General features: G+C 41.4%; 2 protein-coding genes across 4 annotated transcripts in view; one reads left to right on the top strand and one right to left on the bottom strand.

The window, feature by feature from the left end:
- LOC125015476 (voltage-dependent calcium channel subunit alpha-2/delta-4-like) overlaps window positions 1–24,505 on the top strand; it is a 65,392-nt gene that overhangs the window by 22,088 nt on the left and 18,799 nt on the right. For 2 of the 3 annotated variants that reach the window (XM_047597393.1, XM_047597391.1), the window contains exons 12-27: window positions 283–361; window positions 463–596; window positions 802–819; window positions 1,638–1,715; window positions 3,022–3,102; window positions 3,218–3,292; window positions 3,526–3,612; window positions 3,989–4,060; window positions 4,391–4,452; window positions 5,139–5,206; window positions 5,484–5,529; window positions 9,246–9,343; window positions 9,488–9,578; window positions 9,858–9,950; window positions 10,359–10,480; window positions 10,920–10,988. In XM_047597393.1, the coding sequence (XP_047453349.1) occupies window positions 283–361; window positions 463–596; window positions 802–819; window positions 1,638–1,715; window positions 3,022–3,102; window positions 3,218–3,292; window positions 3,526–3,612; window positions 3,989–4,060; window positions 4,391–4,452; window positions 5,139–5,206; window positions 5,484–5,529; window positions 9,246–9,343; window positions 9,488–9,578; window positions 9,858–9,950; window positions 10,359–10,480; window positions 10,920–10,988 (1,273 nt within the window). The remainder of the gene's footprint in view (window positions 1–282; window positions 362–462; window positions 597–801; window positions 820–1,637; window positions 1,716–3,021; window positions 3,103–3,217; window positions 3,293–3,525; window positions 3,613–3,988; window positions 4,061–4,390; window positions 4,453–5,138; window positions 5,207–5,483; window positions 5,530–9,245; window positions 9,344–9,487; window positions 9,579–9,857; window positions 9,951–10,358; window positions 10,481–10,919; window positions 10,989–24,505) is intronic. The other variant, XM_047597392.1, reaches the window with a different exon arrangement.
- On the bottom strand, window positions 12,700–21,159 carry LOC125015477 (leucine-rich repeat and transmembrane domain-containing protein 2-like). Its single transcript, XM_047597394.1, has 5 exons — window positions 20,832–21,159; window positions 20,677–20,742; window positions 15,445–15,584; window positions 14,392–15,075; window positions 12,700–14,069 (listed from the first exon to the last, which is right to left on the bottom strand). The coding sequence occupies exons 3-5, from the start codon at window positions 15,488–15,490 to the stop codon at window positions 13,588–13,590; spliced, it is 1,212 nt and encodes a 403-aa protein (XP_047453350.1). The 5' UTR covers window positions 15,491–15,584; window positions 20,677–20,742; window positions 20,832–21,159; the 3' UTR covers window positions 12,700–13,587.

Here is a 24,505-nt window from a genome sequence, read left to right as displayed (position 1 = left end):
ATTAATCTGACATGCCTGCAGCTTTAGATAGATGTCGTCAGCCTTCCCACACATTCATCATCTAAATTACCGGCTATGTTTAACCTTGTAACCAAGTAACCAATTCCAAAGGCAAAAAGTGGTTCCTTTTTCAAAGAAAGACTATCTGAAGTGCAAAAATGTGTGTTACATGCATAAACACCAAAATAGGGGCTTCAAATTCTTAATTATAATCAGGAATCACTGTGTCATTGTGAACACAGTCACAGCAACAAGTGTCAACAAGTCTGCTTCTCTGATTAGGTGAGAGTGTTCACCTACCTGATTGGCAGAGAGATGACCTTTGCTCAGAACACCAAGTGGATCGCCTGCAACAACAAAGGTCAGTCCTGTGTCTGTGGTACAGTGTGCTAATGCTAATGCTAATGCTAATTTTTATGTGCCCCTGCACGCACTCAACTATGTTCACATGGTTCTTCCCAGGTTATTACACACATATCTCCACTCTGGCCGACGTGCAAGAGAATGTCATGGAGTACCTGCACGTGCTCAGCCGGCCGATGGTCATCAACCACGACCATGACATCATCTGGACGGAAGCCTACATGGACACCGTGGTGAGCTAACCTGCCTTAAAGAAGCAGCCAATCATAAGTACTCATCTGTGATGTGGGGGTCATTTGGGGGTGAGCTGCTGCTTTACGTCACCACACCGTGGTCATCTTCATTTTCATCATCACCTTCATCTGTGTGTTTCCTCTCTGTCTGCTTGGGCTCATTCTCCCATCTTCCTCTGGGCCTTTCCCTCCATCACTCCGGCAGCTTCCCAACACAAAGGAGGTAAAGAAAAAAGAAGTTGTAGATTTAGATCATTTTGTTAATTCTTCATCAGCTGTGCTCCAGAAAGTTTTTGACATATCTTCCCCCACGTTTAATATGAGCATTTTTTTTTTGGTGGGAGAGGGGGGCATGTTTCCATCTCAGGTTCTGGGTTGTGTGTATCTGAGCCTTTAGCAGGACAGACAGCTGCCAGTAAAGTTGAAATCCAAATCCCCAGCAAATGTGAGCACTGTTGGTCCTGCTGCACACAATCACGAAATCCTCCCACTACTCCTAGTTAAACCTTTAAACGTTAACACTGTTATGTGTTCGAGAGAAATGCCAGTACCTCCTGTATTTCAATAGCTTTCAAAACATTTAGTGAATGCCTTAACTCTAAAAATTCTAATCCCATTCTAATGGTCTAGATCAAATCTTCTTTCTTTTTAAATTCTTCCAGTACGGTCTTTTGTCCTATAACGCCACCTGGAGTTCAACTATAAACCTGCACATTTTGATTCAGCAGAAGCTGTTAAGAAAAAATAAAAATAAATCTATCTATCTATATATATGTGTGTATAGTTAGAATACAGACAATATAGCACCAACAAAACATCAGGAGAACCATAGTCCTGTGAGATAGGAAGTATATTAGGCAGCCATATTGTTTAGGAATGTGGTTCGTTTTGTAAGGCATGCCAGTGATGGTCAATGTTGTCTGCTACATTTTAAACATTCATTGACATATGCAAATTATTTCCTTGACCATTTATTTCAGATGTTTTATTTTTCTTCAGAAATTAACCACACTGTGTGTTAAATGTTTACCTCCCTCTCAGCTCTTCACTACCAAGGCTCAGAGTCTGCTCTTGATGACTTCGGTGGCCATGCCGGTCTTCAGCAAGAAGACGGAGACGGTCGGTGTCAACTCTGATACACAGTAACCTAGCAATGCATGATGGTCTGGGACTCTATCTATAAATGAAAAAACAAAGCAAAACACCATTTTCAAGCCTGTGTTGCTTGGTCATTGCTTGCTATTTCTTTTTAAATAAACTGATGATGATGAAAACATAAAATCAAATACATATTTAACAATACGCTATTTAAATATTTAAATCTATCCATCCAGTATCCATTACTGCTTATCCAGGGTGTTGAACTCATGTAGTTCAGGGGCCAGATACAGCACAGTCTGGGTCCAGCGTAATAACATAGTAACCTATAAATATGTGATAATAAAAAACTCCAAATATTTCCCCTTGTTTTTGTACATTATGAACATTTTCTGAGAACCTGAAATGCCTGAGTGCAATTTTGGCCCGTTGCTTCCAACTACAGTTTAGTTCTGGATCTCAGTGTTATGTTATGTCCACCACTAAAACAGTGTGAACCCTAGTGGACAAATTAGGATCAACAGTTACTTTTACAGTTAAAGCTAAAAGAGCTGTCCTCTGATAGACTGGCAACTCTCGGCCAGTGACATTTAATCATGTATTTGTCCTCTTGAGATCAAGCAGTTGAATGAGTTACTTATATTGAACAATGACAGTAAAGGTAATTTTCACATCCCACAGGACCAGATCGAATCCTCTGATAAATAATTTAGTGTTTCTTTCCTTTCCTTCCAATAATTAACAAAATTGTATCCACTGTAAGGATAGCGATGGCCTGGTACTTTTCCACCTTGAATTTTAAACTTCAGTTCAGCAGCAATGAGCAAACTGGCATTTTATAATGGTTAAAATGTGTTGAAATACAGCTAAGTATTTAGATTTTCACAGCCAAAAGCACTGGAACAGTGAACAAATTAACAACTGAAAATTTTAAAAGAAGCAGAAGAATCGTTAAAAAATAGATGATAGATAGTGAGTTGAAAATAAAGCCTAAAAATTTCTGCCTCTAGGCGACAATTTAACCTAATCAGCCATTAACCATTTGAATGTATGGAAAAGAAATGGTATAAACGTCTGAAAGATCAGTTTTAATATATGATAGTTTGTTGTGTTAATAGACACCCAGTGTAACACTGTCGTTTCAGTCTGACTGGGGGTGTCACTAGAGGGCGATTATCTGGCAGTGCTGTGGGGGTTCAAAGAATCTCTGGAGTCAGACGTATCAGATCTAAAAGTGTTCCTGTATCAAACATCACAGACTGAGCAGTATTTGTGTCTAAATACCGAAATGATTACGTGCTGTGGTGTGTTTTGACCACGCTCTCAGCTGTCCCACGGGATCCTGCTCGGTGTTGTTGGCTCTGACATCCCACTGATGGAGGTGATGAAGCTGGCTCCTAGATACATGGTGAGCTCAGCCCCGCTAATCTGTGCAGGATCCTTTGTGTTAGCCAGCATTTAAAACGAGACAACTGATTTCACAATAACAGCATGGATGTCCCCGTTGTCTCCTTTCCTCTCAGCTGGGAGCTCACGGCTACGCCTTCCTCATCACCAACAACGGTTACATCCTGGCTCACCCTGACCTTCGACCTCTGGTGAGTTCTGTTTCTGGACCGCTGGTTTAAATCACAGCAGGAGGCAAATTTAGCTCAAGAGCCCTGAAACAGCAGCAGCTTTGATTTACTAGATCTATATTTAAAGTATTACAGTGTAGCAGATATCCTGAAGGGTACATTTGGAGGAAAAGGTATTAAGTATTTATAAGGAGACTTATACTGTATTTCACTACACGTACACACTCAGTAACAGTGCCTTCTTTGTCCTACAGTACAAAGATGGAAAGAAACTGAAGCCGAAGCCAAACTACAACAGTGTGGATCTGTCAGAGGTGGAATGGGAGGACAGAGATGAGATGGTAAACATAAACTTCTTTCCTGATATCATTTGAATAATAAATAGTAGAATCAGGAATGAAAGCCTCCATACGTGGTAATCTGAAAACAGTTTGACTCTATATTAACCTTTTGACCCAAGCTGTGCTGGTACCGAGCTGTAAACCTTATTATAGAATGACCCATTGCACCCTGAGAGAAGGTCACCGAGTGTGTGGCACAAATTACTCTTCAAAGGCGCTCCAAACTGGCCAAATGGGGAGGGAGGGGCCGACTATGACGAAAATGGACGTAGCGCTGTTGTACTTGACTTCTATTACATCAAATTTAGTAGAGCTGCCACTGAGAATTCTTTTAAATAGCCTGAAGCTTAAGTTAAGCATCTTCTTGTCCTTTCAGCTGCGGACGGCCATGGTGAAAGGAGAGACGGGCAGCATCAGCCTGAGCATCAGAGCTTCTGTGGATAAGGGGGTGAGGAAACACCCACCACAAACAGATTTCTTTTTCACTTCAATTACAGGAATACTATTTGCAAATAGGCAACTAAACTCACAAAGCACAAATAAAACATTCCTCCCAGATGGAATAGAGAGTCACATCTCTAGTGACATCAAGTCAATATGATCTGGAAAGAGGAACGTTACAACATGTAGGACGCATCCGCACACCTGCCAGATGCCTGGTTAACTTCCTAGATCAAGCTCTTTCTCAGAGTATTTGGACAATGAACTAAATCTAAACACAAGACATGTAATTGAATCACTAGTCATCCCCTGACTGTGTTGATGTTCTCCCCAACAGAAAAGGCCGATGTACCTCGTCAACAATTATTTCTACACAAACATCGATGAGACACCTTTCAGGTAAATGAGCACCGTCCTTTATTTACTATATCAACTTGCAAGAAGCAGAAGAAGAGGAAACCTAGCGAGGACCATAAACACCTGAGTAGCTGAATCCAAAGTAAAGAAAACATAATGAGACCTGATATCCAGTGAAACAGTGATTTTCCAGTCATTGAACTAAAGTGGTTGGGATTTGTTTGCAGATTAAAAGCATTTACTATAATTGAAATTGAGACACCTGATGGCTAAATTGTTGGTATTATTATTATTATTTTTTAAAAAATATTATTAAGGTGAGAACATCCCATAATAAAATCCATTGTGATATCTGACTTATGTCAGGTTCACTTTAAGGAAGAGATGGCTTTTGAGGGTTTAGACTATATTCATGCAGAAGGGAGATTTCTTGCTCACAGTAGCTCAGTTGTAAAATTCAGAATACGTTAAGATAGTTGAATAATTTGTATGTGAACAAATGTACAAGAAAGACAGAAGTAAATATATATATTATATATAGGAAATGTTTTCTGCCCATGTGTTCTTGTTATTTTGAAAATGAATGAAAAGGGAAGATAAATAAAAAATTCTTTAAGTTGTAATAGTGTGCCTAGACCTCTAGAGGGCAGCACGATGCATACTGTATTACAGTATAGAGAGATCAGCCCCCTGAGGTTTCTCCATCTGTCCCTCCTGTCTCCCTGCAGCTTCGGGATGGCGCTGACAAAAGGTCACGGGAGCCTGATGATTATGGGAAATGTATCTGTGGAAGAAGGTACATTTTTCACCATTTTTTCCCAGCAGCCCATACCTTAAATGAAGAGCTGTGTCTGATATGGTTTTGTTGTGCACAGTATCTCCAAAATAAAAAAAATAAAAAAAAAACTGAGCAGTAGGAGAGTAGGTGCACCTTTTTGTACATGTAAAGAAATGCAATTCAGACAACTTGGACACAATTGTCTACATTTTCTCTGCAACACGGCAGCTTCTTGAACTGCAGTCATAAATGTTTTCATATGAGCTGACTGAAGTGTTTGTACCCTCTTTTGCAGGGCTGCACGATCTGACCTCCCCAGACCTGAGCATTGCTTCTGAGTGGTACGTCTGCAACAGAACATATATGCATGAAATGATATTTAAGATGAATGACTTGATAAGAGATGATGAATAATATTAGAATATGGTTAGTATTAGTAGTCTGCCATTAGAGGGCTTAAAAGTGTTTCAGTAATTTGCACATTTCCCATCAAAATCTGTAGCTCCAGAGCAGAATCAGCATACCCAAACCAACACCATCAGAGTTCATCTCAACAAGCGTCTATATGGGTCCACACCAAAGGGTGTCAATTTGACTCGTTTTGAAGTGTTGGTATATTAACACTCCCAACATATTTATTATTGACTCTTTTTATAGTTAAAATTTAACACTTGTCAACACTAACCAGTGTTAGTTTCTCTTAACATTAGTGTATAGTGTTAGTAGTGCTAAATAATAGAATTGTTTGTAGAAGACATTAGACACCTCTTTACATACTCTTTCCAGATACTTTGATCCCAAACATCAGGTAAAATGAGAGAGAATGAGTCCTGTAGCTCCTACAGCAGGTGTTGAACTGTCTCCAGCCTCCACACAAGATTGGCCTCATTGTCACAGCAGAATTCCTGCTTATAGAAACACAATACGCCCACACTCAACAGGGGTGCTCCTACATAAGCAGCTTTTGGCCTCATTCATTCACTAACATCAGGGTGGAGATAAATAAATGTTTATGCCAGGTCTGACCACACCTAAAGATGGTTGTTTGTGATCCAATAGTCAAATTGAACAGCACATGACATTATAGAGGTCATGACCGAGTGGGGCTCAAAAACCCAGACAGGCACGGAGAAAACGTGCCTATTATTATTATAGTATAAAAATACTATAAGGGCCACTAATGGCCTTCCACTGGATTGGCTGGAGGCTACACCATAAGCATGAGCTGGTGTCTTGAGGAGGCTGAGACCTCCACCTGCAGCAACAGTGGGCTGATCATCTGGCTGTTGGGTTGGACAGACCAGAGTCAGCGGAGGAGGTTGGACCTTCAGGCCCAACCCTGAAACTATTAGTGAGAAAGAGAAACAGCTCTTATTTAAAAACTCCTGCTGGTAATTTGATGACGCCATGATGACATCATCTAGAACGTGCACATGACATCACATCAAGCGAAGTCTCCGTGGTTACGGCCGCTGAGTGGCAAACAGTGACAGTTGAACATAGAGATTAGCCGCGTTTGAATCGTAGGCTTTAATATCGTCTAAATTGTAAAATTAACTAAAAAGCGGAGAAGAGCTGTTGTACGATTGACTGTACCAACAGATTTGAAAAGTGAGTATATCTTTTACATATCTGCCAAAGAAAAGAGAAGTAAATGGATCGCTGCATTACGAGGGAACAACTGGAATCCAGGCACCGAAACCTGTTGTTGTGGTTCACATTTAGTGTCAGGTAATATTAGTTTATGATGTATTTTATGATGAATACCTTAAGTTACTTCTTAAGTTACGTCCTGGAGGGCTGTCAGATAAGTTTGCTGATGTTGTTGTTTTGGTCATTCCTTTTACGTCCGGTCGGACGCTACAGTATTATATGGATAACGTTACTTAGTAAATGTCTTAGCATTAGCATCTTTTATTTAGCTACATTTATCATAACTGAAATTACCTAAAAACTAACTTCAGCTTACCGAAACTGAGGCTTATCCACGTTCCCAAATCCATACTAGTTCATATGAATCATTGTCGAGTCCAATTGCCCTTAATGTGATCTGATAATCCACATTTTCCCGGTCTCGCGGTATTTAGTTACTGATAAGTTTTACCCAGGTGGCAAACTCCACCTCTTAGCGATGAAGCCCATGCGGAAGTGCAAAGAATTGCAGTTCATCGAGTGGCCGCTTGAGGCTGGTTGCAAAGGGAGCAAATCCAATAAACCCCCATGTTAAAAAGCCCAGATTTACAGCATTATTAAACATGTTTACAGCCTGGTTCAAAAAAAAAGGTTTCGGTTTCAATGGTTTATTTCGCAATTCATGACAACTATAAAGGGGATGATTTATTTTCTAACTCATTCGTTTATTTTTATTAACGTTTAAATATCTGAATAATTAAGGGCGTTCCCGCTTTGAGTGACAGTATGTGCGCTGCCAGAGGCCGCTAGCTGCTAGCCTTGGTCTCTCTGTTAGCCTTCACCTGAGTTAATGATAACCTTTCGGCTGAGGCTGGGATTTTGGTCCACTTTGGGTCATTTTAAATAAAAAATGATAGTTGTCTGCTTTGCTGCACCTCCTTCAAGACCATCTGGTAAGTGAATTTGGAGAATTATTCTTATGGTCGGTGTCAGTACCCAATATAGCCAGTCCAGTAGCTGAAGTTAACTATCTAATTAGCCAACTAGTTAATTAGCCTTAGGCTAGGCTTCCAGCGAGGGTTTGTTATCCAGGCTAACGGGAGGCTATCAATCAAAGCGCCACCGAGTTCACAACGTAAATAAGTCAGTTGGGGACATATTAATCCACCACATTATGAAGTACGAAACGGTACGAAACATTAACGACTCGTTCACGTTACTATTTCCATACGACCAATGTTATAGTAAAATACGGAAAAAAAAATATTAATGTTACATTACAGTATGGGTCCAGACATAGTCACATGTCAATGGTTTCACCATGATTTTGCCTCTCAAGTGGTCGTGGCCCCGGGCTGCAGTGAAGTCAATGCAGCCTATACAGCCAAGGCCATTACGGGCATGTTCAGGTTTTTTTTTTTATTTTAGAGGTTTAAACGAGACCGCTCGGGAGGCTGGGCTTCAAATTCCAGTCAAGACAAACAATAACATCCAAGCTGTGTTCAGTTCAGATAACATTAGCTGGTTTTAAATAAATAAACCTCTAAAATCAAAAGACTTGAACATGCCCACGGAAGAGAGTAACCCCACGTCACTGAAAAGAATGGGGGCGGGGCCCAATGTGCCAATGCCATCTATAAGGGGCGTGGCCATTAACCACATTTATTTCTGTTCCTGATGATGTCATCATGACGCCATCAAATTACCAGCAGGAGTTTTTAAATAAGAGCTGTTTCTCTTTCTCACTAATAGTTTCGGGGTTGGGCCTGAAGGTCCAACCTCCTCCGCTGACTCTGGTCTGTCCAACCCAACAGCCAGATGATCAGCCCACTGTGGCTGCAGGTGGAGGTCTCAGCCTCCTCAAGACACCAGCTCCTGTTTACAGTGTAGCCTCCAGCCAATCCAGTGGAATGCCATTAGTGGCCCTTGTAGTATTTTTATACTATAATAATAGGCACTTTCTCTCTGTGCCTGTCTGGGTTTTTGAGCCCCACTCGGTCATGACCTCCATGTCATGCGTTCCCTAGGGCCTCTTCAGATCTTGCATGCGTCTCCAAATACTTCCCCTGATCCCATCTCAGTTTTGCGCTCTGTATGCAAATAAACCCCGACATCATCTGGGGTCCAGTAGAATATTTTAACATCTATTGTCTCTAACAGATCTCCACGGCTGCTCCAGAACCAAGAACAACTCTGTTTTATGTGTGTGCATCATGACTTGGCACACACACACAACTTATTATTTAATGATCTTCACTCTAATGTTAGCGAATGAATGAGACTAAACACTGCTTACGTAGGAGCACACCCGTTGAGTGTAGTTGGTCTTTAATGCAAATCAAGACTCATTCAGTATGTTTAGATGCATCTCATCAAGTTACTGTAAAGGAGTTTGAGCTGGTTTAATGAATCTGTTTTTCCTCAGGACATACTGTGAGACAGACATCGACCCTGCTCACCGAAAATATTCCCAGCTTCAGGCCGCCATCCGCTACCTTCTGGGCAAGGAGCCCGACCTCGAGTGTGGGTTTTAAACCTTTTTACTGAAATGATAAATTTACTTATTCATACTTAAGTTTTTTTCTGCTTTTAACTGGAGATTTTTAGAGTGGGACAAAATGATAATTTGATTTTACCTGTATGTGACTGAGCCTCTTGGTTTCCTAGGTGACGAGGTGTTGCTGCAGCAGACGCTGTTTGACGCCGTGGTGACTGCTCCACTGGAGGCCTACTGGAACGCCCTGATGCTCAACGACAGGTGAGCAGATGACGCAAGGCACAATTGCATTTATTCTTGACATATAAAGAATTAAAGGATCATGTAAAGGATCACCCACCCCCACCACCACCACACGCACACACACACACACACACACACACACACACACACAAAATCACTTCAGGTACTTCTGTATTACACTGTAGTTCTGAAAAAAAGATCTGAAGTCAATTCAGTCCTTTCACTAATTGTTCTCATCATTTAGCAAAACCATCTTTTGATATATTTGATATATTGACTTTTCTTGTGTGTGAGCAGGGTGGAGCCAGGGGTGGAGACAGCCTTCCTTGGCACCCGCGCTGGCCTGATGAGGACCATGAGATATGCAGGAGTGGAGACCAGGGTGGCAAAGTGAGTCTCAAACAATTCATCATTTTCACTTTGTCTGAGAGGAGTTTACAGAGAGCAAACGTATGTGTGCTTAACATCTGACACATCGTGAAGTGAACTTAAGAACAGAAACGCAGCAGTCAGCGACTAGTTTGAAACTGTTCAGGTGGGACCTGAGGGTCAGAAAAAGGGACACAGTTACCTATTGTACTGCTTTCTAAAGATTCAACACATCACATTCAATAAATCACATTCCAACTGTTCCCGTCTCCCTCATTTTTAACTGGTCTGCAACTGTTTTTAAACTATTTTTAAACAGCGGAAAAGACACAACTTGAGCGCTGACTTAGTACACACATGGCACAAATTTCAGTCTGGCAGTCGGTTTCAAGGTGAAATGTTATCTGAAGCTGAATTCTCACTCAACAGGAGGTTCCTGACTCCATCTGATAAAGACAACCTGTTCACCATTGATCACTTCCCTCTGTGGTACCGCCTGGCTGTGGAATACACACCTGGACGCTTCTTCTACTATCCTGTCAATGACAAAGGTTGGTTTGGGAACCGTCTCATAAATGTTGTGCAAAATTCCAAATCAGTCTTAATGTCTTGCAGTTATCCACTCCTACCTGACTACTATACCTCTTATATTAAATCTCATGTACCATGCATCAGCTGTATCTTGTATTTTTGTCCTTATCATGATTAGATTGTACATGTTGGCTTTAGTCAGATGTACACTACCAGTCAAAAGTTCGGACACACCTTCACATTGAATTGAATTAGAAGGTGTGTCCAAACTTTGACTGTTAGTGTACATATCTATGACAGATGCATATTATCTCATTCCTCCTCTCCTCTCCTCTCTCTATCTCTTCACAGCTTACCATATATCCATAAAAAAAAAATTCTTGCCACCATCGACTTGCTCTTATACTTGCTGTTATTAACACTATATGAATAATGTTGAACTAAACCTTATCTCAACAGGAGTGAAGTACATCATAGCAACGACATCGGTTACAGTGTCGTCGGAGGGAAAGACGGCCATGGCTGGAGGTGAGTTTCAAGTTTCAAAACTTATGCTCTTAAATGAGGAAGAGGTGTGCGGCAGCTGTGGCTCAGTGGGTAGAGCGGGTCATCTACAAAGCAGAGAGTTAGCGCTTCAATCCCCAGTCCACGCCCTGATCAAGTTGCTCCCAGGTTCTTGTCACAGGTGTGCGATCACGTGGGTAGGTGTCACCGTGACTGTGATCTGCTTTGAGTATCAACAGGTACACAAGAACTATACACAGTGGTGCGAAAAAGTGTTCCCCCCTTTCCTGATTTCTTATTTTTTTGCACCTAAATGTTTGAAATTTAAATATAAGACAAAGATAGCACAAGTAAACACAAAATGCAGTTTTTAAATGAAAATCCAAACCTACATGGCCATGTATGAACACATCACACCTGAGTTCAGTTTCTGTAGTCACACCCAGGCCTGATTACTGTCAAACCTGTTCTCAATCAACAAATCACTACAATAGGACCTGCCTGACAAAGTGAAGTAGACCAAAAGACCCTCAAAAGCTGGACATCTTGCTGAGATCCAAAGAAATTCAGGAAAAAATGAGAAAGAAAGTAATTGAGTTCTATCAGTCTGGAAAAGGTTATTAATCCATTTCTAAAGCTTTGGGTCTCCAGTGAACCACAGTGACAGTTATTATCCACAAAATCGGCATGATGACTCATCCAATAGGTCACAAAAGACCCCACAACAACATCCAAAGAACTGCAGGCCTCACTTGGCTCAGTCAAGGTCAGAGTTCATGACTCCACAATAAAAAAGTGACTGGGCTACAGTGACCTCATGGAGTTCAAGACCAAAAGCACTGCTGAGCAAAAAGAACATAAAGGCTCATCTCAGTTTTTCCAGAAAACATCTTGATCCCCAAGATTTCTGAAAAAATACTCTGTGGAGTGACGAAGAAAAGTTGAACTTTTTGGAAGGTGTGTGTCCCATTACATCTGGTGTAAAAGTAATACAGCATTTCAGAAAAAGAACATCATAGCACCTGGTGGTGGTAGTGTGATGGTTTGGGGCTGTTTTCGCTTCTTTAAGACCTGGAACCATGAATTCTGATGTCTACCAAAAAATCGTGAAAGAGAATGTCCAGCCACCTGTTGCTGTCCTCAAGCAGAAATCAAGTTGGGTTCTGCAGTACGGCAATGATCCAAAACACACCAGCAAGCCTGACCAACTCTAAATGGATGAAGAAAAACTAAATGAAGACTTTGGAGTGGCCTAGTCAAAGTCCTGACCTCAATCCTATTGAGATGCTGTGGCACGACCTTAAAAAGGAGGTTAATGCTGGAAAACCCTCCAATGTGGCTGAATTACAACAATTCTTCAAAGATGAGTGTCCCTAAATTCCTCCACAGCGCTGTAAAAGACTCAAGTTATCACAAACACTTGGTTGCAGGGCCATGTAGGCTTGGATTTTGTTTTCCCTTAATAATAACAACCTTTAAAAACTGAAACATTTAAGTATGACAAACATGCAAAACAAATAAGAAATCAGGAAGGGGGGGGCAACACTTTTTCACACCACTGTATCTGGAATTATTGCCACCCAGGATTTGTGATTAAAGGCCTATAATTTCAGAGGTTGATCTTAGCTTTCCTGACAGTTGTTGGATCATCTGCTTTGGATTGTTTGGAAGGAAAGGCTGAACCCGTCACCATGATAACTCTGTTGTGTGGTGTGCTTAAGAAGGAAGGATTCTGTTTAGATAAATATAGTTTATTGTCTTCAGCACGATTAACAGTCCTTGAGTTTAAGTTGAACTTACCACAGAAATTCAATCACACATTTGGAAGTTACAGCATTATTTTCTCATACGTTTTCAGTCCTATGCTTTGCAACATTAGGAGCAGTAGTTTCCTACTGAGCTTCAAAGTTTGTGCTGGATTAGAAGCTATGTAGCTCGGAGCTTGCTCTCTAGATGGCAGTAAAACTCTAGTACTGTTTGAATGCAATTAAACTCTGATGAAGCTTAAAGCAGCATTTCCCTGACAGCAGCAGGGCTCTGATATGGTTTAAAGTGTCTCTTATCCTAAAGGAATTCAGCAGGGCATCCACCTAAAGATTCATTCATTCAGAAATATTTAGCAAAGTGCGGAAAGTAAAACTGATTAAGGGAAGAACACTTCTTTAAAACCAACACCAGGAGAAATGTTACAAATCAACAGACATTTGTACTTTTGTAATCTTTGGGGGTTGTGCTTGTTGGGCTTGGGTACAAAGAGAGGCAGCACAACAAAAAGGGAGTTTCTTATTTCTAAAGAAGAAAAAAAGACACAGGAAGGGAAGTCAAGGTGCAGAAGTGCCAAACAGCAGCTTCAGAGGAGTTTAAAAGCTGGCTGGGAGATGCAGCGAAGGGAATAACAATTCACAGAGCATCCATACATTAAAAGAAATGCTGCGGCATTCCAGCTTTAGTGAATCTAGTCTTCTCCATTAGCTCTACAATCAGTCCCTGCCCAGAGCCTCTCAGCAGAATGGCAGAGCTGCGGGGTTTCTCTCTGCAGACGTTGTTTCACTAATGATTAGAGCTGAGGCGCAGAGGCAGCCAGAATGTCCAGAAGGGTTTAACAGCAGTAAACATCAATGTGTCAGAAGCTGCTGATTCGATAACCGTGCACGAAGCCACAGGCCTCTTTGGGCGGTGTCTCTTCTGGTGAGGTCGGGGATGACATTTGCCCATCTTCCAAGTCTGTCTCTGCTCCCGACTCAGCCATCAGAGGCTGCCCGCGGTTCTTCATCTCTCTTTGGTACCGTGCCATGAGCGAGGCGTAGACACAGCCGTAAGTTGCTGCGACCACCATCATGACGCACACTGTGCCGCAAACCACGCCCGCAACTATTTGTGTGCCATGTGCCCGTCGGACGCTAACAGGCCGATAACGCTGGCGGACACATTCTTCCGTGCTGCTGACCCTCCCGGGCGGGCAGGGGGGCCGAGTGACATAACCTGTAGCGTTCCCCTTTGTCGGACTTCGCAGGCAGTAAGTGAACATCTCTGCTGGCACGCTGCGGATGTCCCTGCCCCTCAGATCCCCCGGGAGACTGCACTGCAACGCATCCACTTGCCCATCTATAAAACAAAGAGAGAGGGGAAACAAAAAAAAGAGAGGGGGGAGAACAGGGACGGAGAAGATGAAGCAGAGGAAAGGAGGAAGAAAAAGGCCGGGAGAGACAGGGGAGGATTGAGAGAGATGGATGTCATTATATTCTTAGATGTCTTTGCTCAGCATACATCCATCCAGCAGAGCGAAGATTAATTGGTTCGATTATACAGCTTTTGAAGCACAGACTCCAGATTCACTCCGGCACTGTAAGCACTATAAGCCGGCTGCCAAACTTATCAACTTCAGAGTATTTGTGATTTGTTAAGACCTGTTAAAAGTCTTTCTCACCCCTGTAAATCAACCACTCCATCCAGTTCTTGAAGTCCCTTAGCTTGCAGTCACACTCCCAGGGATTTCCCACCAGCTGCAGCTGCTGTAGTGCCACCAGAGGCTCGAATGTGACTCTGTCCAAGGCCACAAGTCGGTTGCTGGCCAGGGACAACCAGGCAAGTCTCTGAAGCCCATCCAGCAGGCCTTTAGGCAGCCACAAGAGACCATTGGAGGACAAGTCAAGTCCCTGCAGCTGCCACAGGCCCTTGAAAACCTCCTTGCTCAAACCTACAGTAACCTGACTTTCATTCAAGCTTTGGTCAATCACTGTGCTGCTGTTGAGGTCGGAGGTTGTCAGATGTATGCCGAGGTAGTTAATGGACAGATTTAACCAGCGAAGGTTGCTCAGGCCAGAGAAAGCTCCAGGCTGTAGGGTGGAAAAATGGTTCTGGGAAAGATCCAGGAGCTCCAGGCTGCTGAGGTTGGACAGCTCAGTCTTGTCCAGGGATGAGAGGTTGTTCTGGGCTACACGGAGTGACAGTGAGTCCTGGCTCAATAGTCCTAGAATGGGTGTCAGGGAGAGGAGCCCGACAGCAGAGCAATCAGTTGTATTACCGTAGCAGGCGCAGACACCAGGACAGCCACTGGCTGAGCCTTGAAGCCCCAGTAGAACCAACACCAAACTGGACAGAGCCGTATAGACTGGAAGATATAAAAACAAACGCAAAAACTGCATCCTTTAAACTGCCAAAACCGTGTCATACATTTAGAAACATTCATTTTGCCATTGTCATTATGTTGTATTTGTGCTCTAGGAACCTGAGAGTTTTGCCTCATGTTTCTGAAATATGTTAATCTTTTATGCCTTTTCCAAAACGCTCACTAAATTTGAAAATGACAGCACTATAATCCCAACAGTGTAGGAAATTAGTTCAACAAGCTTTGCGGACCACTGGGAAAGGGGCTGAGCTATTGATATACATATATCTTGGACTTAGGGAAAGAAGACATGTCCCAACTGTCAGTGTAAATGGTTACAGTGTGACTATTGAAGCGTGTGTCGTGACTCACCCAGGCTCTCCAGATGACTTTGTCCATACTGGTCCAGGTTCTTCATGTCTGCCACATCAACTCTACGGCAGCTTCAGGTTGACATCTGGCTGTTCTTGCTCTCTGCTGTGTCACTCCGACATCCACCTTTGGAAAAAGTCCTAAAATAGAAGTGGACACAGAAGGTGATGTGTTATTTTTACACTAAGATGAACATCAACCATTCTTTCTACAGATATATTTCGCAGTGCTATTTTGCACAACTTATAGCACCAACTATTAATCATCATCCCCTGCAGCTTTCTGTGTGTCAAAAACTATAACTAGCTGTGGATGTTTGAAAGTGTGAATTCTCATACACATTAAATAAACATTTGGTTAGGAGGTTTTTATTGCGTTGGTCAGACATTCACCTGCACAGATTAAAGCAGCATTTAAAGTTTCATTTCAACCTCTGTGATTGGAAATGACATTCAGATTCATGTCATCTTTTACCCTTTCAAACTAAAAGCTCCATTTCCACTCCAGATGTAATATTCTCTGTGTTGATGACAAATGAGAAAATGAACTGGACTTTCATTCTGGATTCCTGGATGATTGAAAAGTCCCACTCATACTATGAAGTTTAATCTTTTTAATCCTCTCTGAGCTTTGTTCAGATTTACTTTGGTCTTTTCCTGCTCTATGTGCTTTATGCACATTTACAATATAGAGTCTGTAACAATGAAAGGATTTTCCATATGCTTTACACTTGTGGTACAGGCACTTCGACGAGTTTCTTTCCACAAGCCTGTTTGTCAAACCTCTCACACGCCATAAAGTCTGCAAATTGATATAGGATTAAGTGGAGAATTGCGTATGTGCAGATTAGACAAACTTTAACAGCTTTACAGGCCTGACTTATGCTTTAATTCACAGATTTTGCCTGTCCTAGATCCATTTAATTCTTTGCTTCTCATGCTGAGAAACAAACATACAAAATAATCCCCCGTGTTTTCATCACCAACACTGGAGAAAAGTCAACTTTTGTCTTCTTAACACCCACTCACAATTCCTGTATGCTGCAGATACTGTGCAGAGCCAGCATTGTTTCACACGTACAATCAAAAGATGATTTGTGCGTATTTATCACTCATTTTCCTTCTCTTGTGATCTTTGGTAGTTTGGGCACACAGATACGCACGGGGAAGTGTGCGAGAGAGATAAAGCTGCAGAGTCAAAGAAATGTGTTGTCACTCCATCATCCATCTGTAGCTGCTATAAAGAGCTGGAGAAGCGCTGCCTCAAGGTCTTTCTTTTGTTGCAGGGCTTTCTTTTGTGAAGTTGCCTCAAAGATGCCAGTCACTCTGCTGTATGGCCTGCATGAGGCAGGGAGATGCCTTAAGGCCACAACTGACAGCACAGAGCAGGAGAAATCACAGGAAGAGGGAGATAACAGGACATAAGGGGAGAGGCAAATGTGACTCTCAAATAATATTTGACAATGCTTTACATCATCATCTGACCAGAAATTACAACGGCCCCAGAGCTTAATGACCTCATAATGAGCATTACGTAATTAGGGTGAGATCAGTCTCATTGTTGCAGCACTATGATAACTTTCTGTAAAACAGACTAAAAGTGAGCATTTTATAAATGCTTTTACTCACACTACATACATTACCATAAGAGGATGAGAAAACGACTTCATACGATACTAAAACTGACGCAAGTGTTTACAAAAGAATACAAGCTCGCTCTGCATAGATCCTGCAGATTGGGCCTAAAGCTGCCTCTTCACCCAGAGCCTTGTGCTTTGGGATTAATGTACAACATTCTGCACGATGGACAACATTCAGTACACTCCACATAGACACTGTTGCATGCTCAAACACATACACAGCTGCAGGCCGTGGACCAAAATCAAATGTACGAGCGTGTGTGTCATCTTCTGTTTATCAAAAGCTGAAGTGGCTCCTGGCTGCTTTCTGCTATTCACTACTTCTCATTCATTCGTCTCTTGGAGCATGACTTCCTCTCTGTCCTACTTGGCGTCTCTTTCTTAGGACTTGTGATTTTAAGGACACCACTGAGAGCACTGCTGCGAGGTTTAGGTCAAAGACATCGGGTCCACCCAAATTCACTCTTTACCCAGCAGGTTGATCTGGATCTGTGGCTTGCACCTCATGCTGTGTTGTGCATTATTGTTTTTTGTTTTATTATTTATGTGGATGTTGTGACTTTTGATGGTATCATCATGACGCCTCAGTTAGTCAAGTCAGTTTCAATCACTGAAGCCACGGTTGGTTCAATTCAAATTTCTTCTTTAATTCATTTAGTTATCCCCGAACTCCTCTTCTAGTGCCACCTACAAGTCAGACTCCCCAATAAAGTGACATATCTAAATATCTAAAGAATGGATTGGCAACAAATGTTGTGGCAGACGCCGATAACTGCAGTGCTGTCTCTACAGAGAGCTACTAGTCGGAGTTTCACTGCAATTCGTCTGAGACTTTGGTTAAATGAATTCTATTCCTGTCTTGCAACCTACTGCTTTAGTTGCATATATAACCACATAACCACACAGCTCCATGTCAGTGTGAGGGATCTCTGTTGCATGTCCTGCTATTTTTTCTTTGATATTAGTAACATTTTAACATCAGCTTAACTGGTTACAAGTTAAAGGATCATGTTGATTCACAGAGAAAAAGATACACTATGCATGTTCACTTCCATAGAGTCTGGGGAAGCATATTTTGGTTTTTAAGAGGTTGACCAAGCGTTCAGTTCCTGATTGACATGGTTTGAGCTCCAGAGACCTATTTTTTGATACCCATAATTATCGAAAACCGAATCAAATCAGTTCTACTTGTGCTGTATATATAGTATGTACACGGATACATCATCAAACCCTTACAAGTGAAATAGCAGTCGTTCAGACCAGTGAACCCATGGTCCAAAAGCTGCTTCTTTAGCTCCTTCTTTAACCTCTATCCCACAGCTCTGACAACTCAAATGTAATATTGTGTTCTACTAATCAGACAATGTTGCATCATTTCTCTTCTAAAATGTATTTTTCATTTTATTTACCCTCATTACTTCATCCTTGTTGTAGCCTGAGTGATATTACAGATTTCTCTTTTCTGTATTGCCTTTTTTGCCCCAAAAGAACTCTATTCACCTAATTTTGGAATAAACAACTATTATGTCTTTCCAGTTATAGAACATTGTCCATAGTTCCTTCATATTTTGAATTTTCTGGAGGTTCGTGAGAGCAAGCAGCCAGTGAAGCAGCTTGTCAAATGCACCATCAGCCAGATTAGATGGTGCCCACACAGCAGCGGTGGGTCACAGATTAAAACTGTAGTTTCAATCCCCGATTGGGACAGACGCCTGTTCAGGAGTCCAGATGGTGTCAGAACAACTGGTCCCAGAAAAACACACCTTCGACCTGCTCAGCCCACTCCCTGTTTCTACTGTTGTGCTATCATCACGCACAACAGCATGTGGAAATATACACATTTCACTCAGCTGCCATTAAAATATCTGTTTCATCATTTACTAGAGCAGCTCTGTAATTATAGAAACCTGACGACAGTGGAAATTTGTGCCAGTGAGGATTTAAACTGTTGTAACAACACTTTCCCGTAACAATGCAATTGCCTTCCCTGAATCGTTGGGGATTTGAAGAGGAGGTGCACATGTTTGCTTAATTTTATTTTAGCTTCACTGCTGACCACTCCTTCCCCTGCCAACAATAAAGGGCAAATGAAGCAGGGATTCTGTCTGATTATCACAAAGATCCTCTCTGTGGAATGTTCTAGTCAGACTTTGATGGACAATGAAACCAGACAATGTTGTCCTACTTCACACTAACACTTATATCTTAGCTACAAAATGACATTGATGTACTAAATGATTGGGTTTACCTATCCTTTTTATATTTTTTTCAAACACGCTGCATGACCTGTGACCTACAGTATGTGGTGTTTTCCTTAGACATAAAAGGCTGCTAAGGATTAAAATGCTAGAAAAAACCTTTCTTCATCACACTGAAAAATCTAACCAATCCTACAGCTGTGTTTTTATAGCATTTCCATTGGTTCAAATTGCATTACAGAAAGCAGACAAACAGCTTTCTCTTTACGTGAACACGTGAAGGATTATTATCTCGATTTAAAACTTCACTGTTTGGATTGTCATTGAAGTCCCACCATGTGATGTCCCCTGCTTCATCTGCAGTGCATCGCTCCGGTTTTCTGGGCTTTAGTGCGGCATCCCGCTAGCTGCTTAATGGCCTCTGACAGGCAGTCCCCCCCCCACCCCCACCACCCTCCAACCCCCCTATGGCTGCACTTTCCCTCCAAACAGCCTGAGAATGAAGCAGCCGAGCGTTCGGTCCAAAAGGCCGCGAGCACTGCAGGATCCACACACTGAGACCGAGGCGAGCGGGGGAACGGCAGAGAGCAAGCAAACAACGAGCACACGCTGACTTTACTAAACGCACATACAAGCTCACTCCCACATGCTTTTAGTGTCTCCGGTAAAAGCAAAGACATTAACTTGTGTCCTACATGGCAGAAAGTAGAAACCCAAAGATTCGGAGCATTAATGTTTCCATAAAAACATTGATACTTATGGTTCCCCACGCAGTCTGAAAAGTATCAGGGAAGTCCAACATGATGATGATGATGATGATGATGATGATGATGAGATCAGGTCTCATAGTATTCATAGTTAATTTCAAAGGTGTTGAATAAAGTTGAGGTCAGGACTGTGCAGACTAGTCAAGTTCTTCCACAGTAAATTGGAAACACTGATTATATTTTTTGCTCTTTTTGCTTTTTTTTTCACCAATAAACCGATTCAAGGACACGTTTAACTGATTGTCTGGAAAAACAACTGTTTATGAAGTAACTTTTGACTTTGAGAAACGACAATGAACATTTTCCACTATTTTTTTTTTCGTTTAGTTTATTGACAAAATCCTTAAGAGGTTGAGGATGGAAATAATGTAGATTAATTAAAAATCTTTTCAACAAAACAAAACCCCAAAACAAATCGGTAAAAACCAACACTAAGTGGACAAGGGCATCTGCTTACTGACTTCACATTGATTACATGCACACACACAGGTGTGCTGACCAAAATACACACTTTTTTTTCACTTTCAAAAGCACATGCAATTTCCTGTACATACAGGTTCTACACACACACACACACACACACACACACACACACACACACACGTTCACACGTAAACACTCTGCTCACCATCTGCTCTGCTGCCTCAGCCTCCAAAGAGATGCAGAAGAGAGAGGAACTGTTCTTTTCCTTTATCTGCAGCATTCAGAAACAAGGCTTTAAAACCAGAGATTTCTCTTTAAAAAAAAAAAAAAGAAAAAATGGAACCTGGATTCTGAACGGACCAGACTAGTCTTCAAGGACAAAAACTGATCTGGGCTTAATGCATCAGTGGCTGGATTCCTTGTTGAAACCAGAATCTGGAGGCGTCTTCAAACCAGAAAGCAGAAGGTGTGCTGGGGTTTTATTCCTGATCCCGACCGTCCTCCTCTTATTCATCCACACAGCTCGCTCTCAGTTTCCTGCGATCGTCTCAGTGCTCTGTCCTACACACACCCAGCCCACTTACCGAGGGCGGCCAAGCCTCTATGCGTGAAAGTGAGAGAGTGAGAGAGAGCTACACAATCCACATGCTGCTGCTGCTGCTGCTGCTGCTGCTGAGCTCCTGCTAATGGCGTGTGTGCGTATATGTGTGTGTGTGCTGGAGCACTCTTGCTGTCTGTATTGTACTGTAATGTGCATTAAAGCAGTTTGACAGAAATAGTAACAGCTGAGTTTGTTGCAGCTGCAGCCGAGCTCCGAATGTAGGAGGAGGGAGAAAGAGAAAGAGACAGAAGATGTGACATGTAGTATTTCTTTGCAGCACTTTCCTAAACTGTGCATGTGCCAGTACAGCAATTTTAAACTACACAAAAAAAAAAAACAAACAGTATAACAGGGTCCTTTTTTTAACTTATTGAATCATGTTTTGTTGTGCGGCTACTCTCGTAAATGCATGGTGTAAATGGAGGTACCACTACTCTGATGACCATATTTGACCAGGTTGTCCAAGCCTCTGGCAGTAAACGTTTGAAATACATCGTTGTCAGGTTCCATTTTAACCATTTAACCCTTTTAACATTTTGGTGGCTCAGATTGTATACACTGATGGAGACTTGAGTTGTGGTGTCAGTCATGGGTCACTGCTTTGAAGATCAAAGTGGCAGCATGTGGTTGGCGCCATGTTTCTTTTCTGGAGCCAAGACCAAAAAAAGGTGTGAGGGGTGTTGTATTTCACACCGTGGAAGAGAGTGACCCCACATCAATGAAAACGCCACGCCTCCTTATGGGTGAATACAAAGGAGAAATTGCTGTGGTGTGCATTGTTCTTCAAACCATTTAAAAGATGAAACTCTTGAGATTTTCTCTGCTCCCCTCAAGAGAGAGGGATAAAAACCAAAGACATTGATGTCTTCAGGCCATAAAACAGGTGGACAAAGATGGAAAGCTGTGGGACACTGATAGTCGATACGTGTGTGTTTGCGGCAAACACATGCGGTAACATTAGCTAATGTCAGTCGTCAGAGTTGTTAGTTATAAAGTTAAAAATTCCAAATTCATGTGATAAAGTAATTTAAATGACAGTAACATTAGACAGTAACAACAGAACACAGAGTTACGTTACGTTACTATTGTTTTTTTGTTTTTTAACAAAGGGGTTAATATTGGCTAAGCTTCATGCTGTATTTATGTCACAATCAATTCGTGTATTTCCAGAGTGATAAATATCCAGGTATGACACCTCTGGCCACTGAGTGGGGTCATTCTCCCATTTCTCGGCCGTTGGGCCCCTATGTTTTAATTTTTTTCTGTTTAAACATATTGTATAAGTGCCTGACTAGCTATTTCGTCTGCTTTTCAGCCCATGAATGCTCGCAACACAAAAAACACTGAGTTGTATTGACCGCTAGTAGTTTGTTTTTACTCAAATGGAGGTGTGGCCTAATTTGCTCCTGTCATTTATGAAAACATGGTCATGGTTGGAAATACCCAAGCTGATGTTAGAGAAAAGAGCAGGCATCATAATCAAGTCAAAACATTCAACTCAAATAGTGTGCGACAGCATCCTGAGACGATCCTGTCTGTGTCACTTCTTAACCACTAGTTAAGCAGAAGCTCAGCATGTCCAGACCAGAACAGGGTCATTAGCCACTGAGCCAACTGTCAATCAATATCGATACAGAATATATTGAAGACTTCCAGAAACTTTTAGATTTTATTTGTAAGACATTAAGGGCAAAATTCAGCTCATTTAAGTACAGTCGTTTACAATCGCCAACAAAGACCACACCTTAATTGATGAGAAAGTTCACTGGTAGACAGATCATGAGACAAATGGATGGAAAGATGAGAAGGGGTGAAGGGTATGGGAATGAAAAGGATGAAGGGGGTATGAGGTGAAGAGATGAAAAGGGTCATGGTGATGGGATGAAAAGAGGGAGGAATGCATAGACTGATGGTAGTAGAGGAACCCAGGGAGTGAGACTCAGGGTGGGGGCACATCTCATGAAGATCCTGGTTCCTGTAATGAAAGTGGAAGAGGGAAAGACAGAAAAGTGGGGGATGTGGAGGGTGGGGGTTGTGAATTAAGACAAACAGAGAAAGAGAGAGGTTTAGGACACACTTTTTAGATAGAATAGAATGATATGGGGCTTGGTTTAGTCCCTGAACTAAGGTTCTAATAGTTATGGATCACGATGCCCTTAAACAGCAGAGGGCATGATCTAGTTTTTAGTTCACTTGCTCAACGTGATACACCACTACGTGTTCAACGACGTTCATCACTGTCAGGTATTCAGATGGGATTAGATACGCTGATCTTCCTTAGAAAACACCTAAATCCCAAACAGGAAACACATACAAGCTTAGTTTGTTTATTTGAAGAGATTTTGTTTATTTGTATTATTCATTTAATTATTTGAATGTGTTTTAACGATCCATTTTTTTTTTATTTAAATTTTGTTGTTAAGATAAAATATAATTTCCATTGCACTTTTAAGAAGAGGACATATGCGTTGCATTGCACAGTTTACGCTACCTCTGAGAAATAAAAAGGGATTCTCTTTAATTTGTTAAAGGAAAATAGAATTTGTAATTTTTATATATCTATATTTATGTTTTTTAAATATATTTTTAAACTATTTGCATAGTTTTGTTTTGAAGTTTCATCCTACCTCAGAGATGTGTTTTTTTATCTGAGGAAGCTCATTCTGTTAAACAAAATCATGAGAAGCATCGGAAATCTTATGGAATCGTGAGTCGTTACATCCCTAACTGTAATGCTAAAGACAGACTTCTGGCACAGCACACAGTCAGGCACAACATGGCCTCCACCAGATGATGATGATGATGCAACCTTGACATCTGGTTTCTAAAAAAAAAATTCATTTGGTTTTATATCAGTTTTTCTCTTACCTGAGCTGTACAGGGATAGTTGTCATTGAACAAACATGTTATTTCGTGAGCTTTATATGTGTAATTATTTTTTTCACTTTGGCACAAGCCAAAAAGCTAAATGCAAACCTTCATCCAACGTTATGTTCCACTCTTACATTTGTATAGTCTCCGTATTGTAGTTACAAAGACTAAATTACCTTAATGTTAACTTTCTCTCATGTGTAGGATCAGATTTGTTTTGTTGTGTTGTGTCAACTGTGAGGGAACCTTTTCAACTCCACTCAACATGGCATGGCATCACAAGAATTAAATAACATTGTCATGCATTTATCAGGACATAAAATCCGTGTTAACCTATCTATGAACCGTAGCAATAAATGCCAGATGTTCAGAGACCTAAAAACACAACTAAATCGTTCAAGTCAAGGTCAGTCAGGTTGTGTAGCTTTTACTGCACAGTCATGTTTGTGTTCCAGCTGACTCACAAAAAATAAATAAATAAATAAATTAGATACAAAAAAAATGCATAAAAAAGACTTGACAAGAACAGCTCCTCAAAGGCAGAGTGAAAAAGCACATGAAA

Source organism: Mugil cephalus, chromosome 10 (genome assembly GCF_022458985.1).
Source record: "Mugil cephalus isolate CIBA_MC_2020 chromosome 10, CIBA_Mcephalus_1.1, whole genome shotgun sequence".
NCBI lineage: Eukaryota > Metazoa > Chordata > Actinopteri > Mugiliformes > Mugilidae > Mugil > Mugil cephalus.
This window is presented reverse-complemented; position numbering and strand designations above follow the sequence as displayed.